The 8,251-nt window shown below is 39.8% G+C and overlaps 1 protein-coding gene across 1 annotated transcript; it reads left to right on the top strand.

Moving 5' to 3' along the window:
* Positions 1–3,269: 3,269 nt before the first annotated feature.
* On the top strand, positions 3,270–6,791 carry LOC137345829 (probable G-protein coupled receptor 139). The gene is made up of 2 exons (XM_068009077.1): positions 3,270–3,339; positions 5,890–6,791. The coding sequence occupies exons 1-2, from the start codon at positions 3,270–3,272 to the stop codon at positions 6,789–6,791; spliced, it is 972 nt and encodes a 323-aa protein (XP_067865178.1).
* The last annotated feature ends 1,460 nt before the right edge of the window (positions 6,792–8,251 follow it).

Genomic DNA, 8,251 nt, shown 5'->3' with positions numbered 1-8,251 from the left:
GTGAGGCACGGGGAGTCGATTAGGGGTGGTGGAAAGAGCGGGAAGTGGTGGGAAAAGCGTTGTTCATTGGGGGTGGTTTGCACTTGGGGAGCAGCTGTCCGTGGTGCATAGGGTGCCCGATCAGGAGCTCCACCCCACCAACCCTCCCCCTATCTTCCCCCGCCCCCAGCCCACAAGAAGGCCTCAGCCAACCGACAGCCATGGGTAACATACCTGCGGTGGCGGGCGGAGGCCCTTACATGCCAGTTAATTTACCACTGAAGGGCCTTGATTGGCCTGGGGTGGGCTGACCGTTTCTCGCCACCGCTGCCATGGGCAAACTTGCATTGGGGGAGGGAGGGAGTGGTTGGTGAGGCCAACATTAATTGCCCATCCATAATTGCTCTTGAGATGGTGACGGTGGTGATCCACCTTATTGAACCACTACAATCCATGTGGGATAGGCACACCCACAGTGCTGTTAGGAAGGCACTTCCAGGATTTTGACCCAGTGACAGTGAAGGATCAGTAATCTCGTTCCAAGTCAGGATGGTGTTGTGGCTTGGAGGCGAACATGCAGGTGATGTGTTCCTACGCATTTGCTGCCCATGTCCTTCTGGTGGTAGATGTCGTGTGTTTGAAAGGTGTTGTCTGAGGAGCATTGAAGCATTGCTGAAGTGCATCTTGTAGATGGTACACACTACTCCCACTGTGCATCAGTGGTGGAGGGAATGAATGCATGTGTATGGGGTGAACTCAAGCGGGCTTCTTTGTGCTAGATATTGTTGAGCCTTTGAGTGTTGTTAGAGCTGCATCCATTCAGGCTAGTGGAGACTATTCCATCACGCTCCTAACCTCTGCTTTGTAGATAGTGGACAGGAGCTGGAGAGTCAGGAGGTGAGTTACTCGCCGAATAATTCCCAGCCTCTGACCTGTTCTTGTAGCCACGGTATTTACAGAGCTACTGCAGTTCAGTTTCTGGTCAATGCTAACACCCAAGATGTTGATAGTGGGGGATTCAGCGACCGCAATGAATTGAATGTCAAGGGGAAAAGGTTATATTCTCTGTTCTTTGAGATAGTCATTTCCTGACACTTTTGTGTCGCAAATAATACTTGCCACTTATCAGCCCACGTCTGGATACTGTCGAGATTTTGCTGCATTTCTACATGGACTGCTTCAGTATCTGAGGAGCACAAATGGTGCTGAACATTGTGCAATTACGAGCAAACATCCGCATTCCTGACTTTATGACTGAAAGAAGGTCATTGCTGAAGCAGCTGTAGATGATTATCCTTAGGACACTACCGTGAGGAACTCCTGCACTGATGTCCTGGAGCTGAGATGATTGACCTCCAACAACCACAACCATCTTCCTTTCCACTGGGTCCGACTCCAACCAGTGGAAAGTTTTTGCGCTGAGTCCTATTGAGTCCAGTTTTGCTTGGGATCCTTGATGCCATACTCAGTCAAATGCTGCCTTGATGTCAAGTGTGGTCACTTTCACTTGACAGGCTAGCAGATCGGGCAGTTAATTCGCAGCTGGAATTTATTACACTTGAGAATGAGATGATGCATTTTGGCAGAAGGAGTAGAGCGAGGCAATTTATATTTCATGACACAGTTCTTAAAAGTGTGCAGGGACATAGGTACCTTGTGGTTCATATGCATAAATTTTTGAAAGAGGCATAATATATTGACTATAGTTAGAAAAGCTTTTGGGATGAAGCAGGCAGCGTCTACGGAGTGGAAAATAGAGTTAACTTTTCAGGTCTCTGATCTTTTAGCAGAACCTGAGTTCTGCACGATATTATATATATTAATGCCCGGACATGGATATATTGAGTGAACAATAGCAAAGTTTGTAGATGGCAGAAAACTCTGAAATGTAGTAAACATTGTACAGGACAGGGAACACTTCAGGAGGAGATAGGCAGACCAATGAATTAGGTAGACTAATGACAGATTAAATTGTAAAATAATTATTTTCGATACCAAGCGTAAAGAGAGGAAATATAAATTAAATAGTGCAATTTTAGAGGGCGTTTATGAACAGTGAGACCTGTGGCTGTACGTAAATTGGAGTGTGGATTTGAACAGGCTGTCAAACAGTCATACAATATAGTTTGACACATAAAGGCGTAGAGTACAAATGCAAGGATGTTCTGCTAAATCTGTACAAGGCACGAATTTGACCCCAGCTGAATTGCCGTCATATTTTCTGGGCACCACGATTCATTAAATATTTCAAGGCTTTCAAGATGATGCCATTAAGATTAAATGAAATAGTTCTCGTGATGAAATACCTCAGTTGCATACATAAAGAAATAAACTGTTTTTTTTCTCCTTAGAGCAGTGAAGCTTAAGGGGAGATTTAATAAAGCTCTGCAGAAACATAATAGTTTAGTGCAAATAAGATAAACACCTTTTTATCGAATGGCAGAAGGGTCGGTATCCAAATGATCCTGATTTAAGTTAAATTAGAAAAGAAACAGCGGCAAGAGGGGAGGAGAAATTGCTGTGGGTCTTTTGACAGGGTGAAGTATACAGATTCAGTAACAATTTGCAAAGGTGAATCGGATAATACTAGAAAGAGAAATATGAGTGGGGCTATGGAGAATGAAGGCAATAGGTCGAGTTGGAAATTTTTTCCAAGATCCAAAGGAGGAATTTACTGTACCATTCTAGGATTCCAACTGTTCATATCTCCAAAATTCTAACTTTTCTTCATATCTATGAGGCTGTTCAGAAGCAAACCATTAATTATAGCAATATCTGTGTTTGTCTCTAAATATCCTTCGATCTCACGTGAAACACGTAACCCCGATGGCAAATGAAGTTAATTTACTAATATATTTAACATATTATACCAGATAATGGCAAATCTTGATATTACTAAGATCTAGATAAAGCTAATATACCACAGCCAGCGCATTTATACATCAGATGCCCTTCTATGAAACTATACGTAAAACTACTCGTCTGGAAGGTTATTGAACACTTATTTGTGAACATTGCAATTTTGTTTTTGTTTGGAACGTCGGATAAAGTTATTATCATGGTGTCCTTATTCTTTCAATGGGCAGTGTCACCACAAATTAATCTACCCTCTGGCTAATTAGATTCAGACAGGCTTGGCTTGACATGTTTGTTCAATTGACTGTATTTAATGTGAATTGTCATGTAATGTTCTTGCACACTGGTGGTTTCTCTCAGGTATAAATAAACTGCATTTTGAAAACAGGTCTGCAGGTCCATAGCGCAAATGAAAAGATCACTTCTCCACAAAAATGGGACAGCCGATAATCGTACAGATAGAAAACATATACTACCCTATACTTGCAGTGATTGGAGTTCCTGGTAAGACAATTATAATTAGTTAATATTTATCTTTAACAGTATTAACTCTGCAGTCATTCCAATAATACCACCTGCATGTTTTGATGTGTTTGTTTTGCGGACCTTGATTACTGCCAATAAAAAAAAACACAAAATGCTCCAATATTCCATCATACACTTCTTTTGACAGACTGTGCGACTGTAATAAATGTAAGCCTAACAACGCTCACCATTGCTTATATGAGCTCGGTAAACACCTTCCAGTAATCACGCAATTGCAGTCAATAGTGGAAATCAGAATGTTTTTTTTTCAGAGATTCCTGCACCTCCAAGAGTCACGTTGTCATGCCTCGCTAATATACTCAGCATTTAGACACCTTGAATAGTGCAAAAATGTTGTTCATAACCAATTAACAAATAATGTAAAAAACATTAACTCTTGTACTAGATCGAAATCCACGTTACATTTAGTAATTTAAACTTTACGAATGGTGACCCAAATAAAAATAGAATTGTAAGTTTGGCGACCATAATGACAGCCCATGTAACTACCATGCCATAATTAAACTAATCCCTACTTTGGCCTAGATATGTGACGCATAATTTCTCTTTCATCCAGTTTGTGTTAACAGCAATGTTTAAAACAAAATCTAAGCAGATGGATTAAAATCAATTATTGAGTTCTATTCATCTGGTGAACTGAAACACGGACATCCGACATTCACTCTGCTTTTTTTTTGTCGCTACAAAAACTGTTGAACCTGTTGAGTATTCCCAGCATTTTCTATTTTTGTTTCAGATAGTTGTCATTCACAGTATTTTGTATTGATTAATATAATTGTCACGTTCACCCCAAGTCAAGTAATCTAAAGAAAGGATGGCTTGCTTAGTGCAAAGCCAGCCTGTCTTTCGCACTGCTGCTGAAGGTGGAAATTGCCTTGCACAGATCTTTTTTCCAACAAAAATAGAATAGAATTTCTACGGGAGTTCTGTGATCTGCTGTGGTACAATTAATCCTGTACTCTGTTTATCCAGGAGCATCAGCATATTTCTTTAAAGCTATGATGGGATATCGCGGAAGACCCATGGAAATGCTACTGCAGTCACTCCATTTCTACCGTGCTCAGCAAATTTGGGATCGATTTTATTCTTTGTCGCCTATGTCTTAAAAATCAGACGATTCTGTGAGGTAGAAATATGTCTTGGACAGTAGTGCTGAACAGAAAGGGTTGCCTGTGCCGCCTGCACAAGCCTAGAATAGTCAGGGTCCTTTAAGTTGCATGGAGAAGGGCAACGACCAACTATTATCAGAGTTGACAATATAATTTGCTGGACATTTCTTCCTTTGATCTGTTGTCGTAGTTGGGAAGTGATAGCTCCTAAAATATGTTCCTTTATATGCCTAGCTGAGGTAATACAGAAAATCAATGATGTACAGACAATAATCTATCCCAGATTTTCCAGAGAAATCATTTGACACATCGATATGACATTAGTATTACAAGATCACAGTGCTAGTCAGGATTCCTTTTAGTACCAGTTGTCTCAGAATGTGCATTGTCTCAACAGTAATTTGCTTCACCTTCATACAATATATTAGATTTTGCTCTGAGTGACAGCGGTTTGTCAGACTTGTAATGAGTCATAGAATGTCCATTGGGTTTTGCACTGGAAGTTTCTGTCAGCTAAAATCCATAAGGCACAGCACCATGTGGAGAAAATCTAGGACCTGTGTGCGTAAATCACGTAACTGTGCCAGTCCTTAACCAACCAGGCTGAAGAATCCTTTATGAGCATTGTAATGTCTGAACTAGCAAGTGTAATTGAGTGTAATTACTTCAATGTCAACTTAGGTACAGAAGTGAAGCAAAGAGATGGAAAGAAAACTACATAAAATATGAACAATGGGATAATAACAGGAAAATATTTCCCACAACAATGTTAAATAGTTTAAGAAATGAGACTACATATTTGTAAAACCTAATTTTCAGCGCCAGAGATATTAGTTGCATTAATTAAGATTTACCACATGTTAAAATTCCAGTTACCCTGAAATGGACAAGTCGTAACTGTTCCTAAGGAGTTTAGTCCTTATCTAATTGGTAAGTTCAATATTTTACGCAGTTCGATGGCATTTAATGGCGTGTCAGGGAGGATGATGCAGTTCTGGGGAAGCCCTTCGAGAAAAAGCATCTCAACAGCAGTTCTAGATTGTTATTATTCACAATGCATGCACGCTCGCCAGAGTTGCTGTTGAATTTGAATGCAGATAACGCTGATCATTAATAACTTCATGTGTGTTTTGTAGCAAATCTGGCCTAATATATCTCAAAGTTACAGAAACATCCCCTGCAGGGATGTACCATACTTCATCAGCTGCAAAACGCTTTGAAACTTCTTGTAGTTATGAAAGGCGCTGGGGAAATGTAATGTCTTCTTTTTGCTAGCTTGGGGAAAAGGTGAGGATAGACAGTCGGGTATCAGAAAAAAATCACGAGTTTTCATACAAAGCACTATTGCGTCATCATCCTCTCAGGAGAATTATCAATTGCTTTGTTTTCCTTCTTGCAGCTAATTTGGTGACAATTGGCATTCTCTCACGTGGAAAGTGCGGTCTCTCCGAATGCATCACCCGTTACCTGGTGGCCATGGCAGTGGCTGACCTCACAATCCTGATATTTGAAGTAATTCTATATGAGATTAAAGATGCTTATTTTCCATATTCATTCCTGAACTATACTCCTATCTGTAGTCTCAATCTCGCCCTGCTTTTTATTTCTATTGATTGTTCTGTCTGGCTAACTGTTGCATTCACCTTTGATCGATTTGTCGCTATTTGTTGCCAAAGATTGCGAACAAGATATTGCACTGAGAGAACTGCAGCTGTGGTCATCGCAGTGGTGGCATCATTAAGCGCTGCACAAAATGTTCCAATCTACTTTATTTATGAACCTCGGGAATTAATTGACAATGTCCCATGGTCATGCTTTGTGAAATCAAGCTTCTATACCTTACCTGCATGGAAAGCATATTTGTGGCTGGAAACAATTTTAATTCCATTTCTCCCATTTGTTTTGATTTTACTACTCAATGCTCTGACCATAAGGCACATTGTGCTGGCTAATAAAGTGAGAAGCAGACTCAGAGGTGACAGCAATATACTGAATCACAATGATCCAGAGATGAAAAATCGAAGAAAATCCATCATTTTACTGCTGGCGATCTCAGGAAATTTTATACTGCTGTGGATGGTCATTTTCATATTTTTCTTGTGTGTGCAGTTTGCAGATGTTCATTTTTTTAAAACAAATTACAGGGACTCATTCACCATTATGGAACAATCTGGTTATATGCTCAGTTGTTTGAGTTCATGCACGAACACGTTTATCTATGCAGTATCACAGAGCAAATTCAGAGAGCAACTAAAGAATATATTTAAGCATCCTCTGGCTCTCTTTTGTAACTTAATCTAGTAAGTTGAACAGTGCCAAGGAATTAAAATGCAATTATATCCATCTGGACCAAACCTAAGTTGTTCAACAGAAATATACACATAGGAATCGCCAAAGACTATTGGAGCTGCAACAAAATAGGAAAAGCTGGAAACATTCATCTGGTCAGGCAGCATATGTGCAGAGAAACAAAATAATGAAATATCAGAGTTAACGTTTCAGGTCAGTAACTGTTTATCTGATTCGTCAAAAATTAGATATGTAACACGTTTTGAACAACTGAAAGTGGGGAGGGGGATGAGGCAAAAAGAGCAAGTCTGTGATATTGTGGAGAGCAGGAGAGATTAAATGATCAAAGATGCCATGGTACAAAGCAAAAGGGAATGGTAATTAGACAATTATAAAATAGAAGATGAGTCTGGACGAGCTGCGACTACAGCATAGCAGCATTCCAAACACAAAATAAAGGGATGAAGAAAAACAAGGGGGAATAAAAGAAGCAGCAATAAAAAAAACATCTAAAATAAAAATAAATAAAGAAATGAATGGGGGCAAAGGTTGCGATTTAAAATTATTGAACTCAGCGTTGAGTCTAGAAGGTTGTAAAGTGCCTAGTCTAAAAATGCGATACTGTTTCTCGAGCTTGCATTGAGCTTAATTTGAACACTGTAGGAAGCTAAGGGCAGAAAGGTGAGTGACGGTCCAAGGTGAAGAATTAAAATGACAAGCGCTATGATGGTCCACATCGTGCTTGCGGCCTGATTGGAGGTGTTCTGCAAATAAGCAATGTGTTACAACTTTTACTGCATGAGATCAAAGATGCATCGTGTAATATGAACTTCTACCAACACTATGAAACAACTATTACTAGTACAACCACCAATTTCTTTTGCAGAGCAGAGGGACATCGGTTAGACAAATACATCTGTTGTACTTCTCTGATACTCCTCGTTTTTGTCCAGAAATGGTGTTGAAATCAGTAACTGTTCCCTTCAAATGGCTAGTCTTGTAAATTATTCCATGGTCTGTTGAAACTTTCAGTAAGAACGTTCAGTTTGACCTGCTTCCAAAATGTTAATTTTCAACTTGTAAAAGGTAACTTGAAATGTCTCCATTTTTAGCAAGTTGATTGAATAAATTGTCCATTGTCTTCATTGTGTTGGTAAATCAAATCGGGTCACTCCACGTGTGCCATTTTGCAAGGCAAAACCAGTCTCCTTCAAATTTCCCACAAACGTAGATTTGTTATATTTGGAATTCTGTCTGTTTCTGGGCCAAGTCTGTACATTGATCATATCTGCATTTTGCTGCATTTCAACCAAACTTAGTCTTAACGTTTAACATAGTTCCTGCCTAAACAGTAACCCTGCAGGTGACTTCCACGGCCTCATGCGGATGATTGTCTCCATACATTTCTTCTAATTTACGTTTAACAACTGACATTTAATCTTGAATCGATGATTCCTTGTTGTTGCCCTCAA

Source organism: Heterodontus francisci, chromosome 29 (genome assembly GCF_036365525.1).
Source record: "Heterodontus francisci isolate sHetFra1 chromosome 29, sHetFra1.hap1, whole genome shotgun sequence".
NCBI classification, from domain to species: Eukaryota; Metazoa; Chordata; class Chondrichthyes; order Heterodontiformes; family Heterodontidae; genus Heterodontus; species Heterodontus francisci.
The sequence above is the reverse complement of the archived record's forward strand: the minus strand, read 5'-3'. Positions and strand labels throughout refer to the sequence as shown.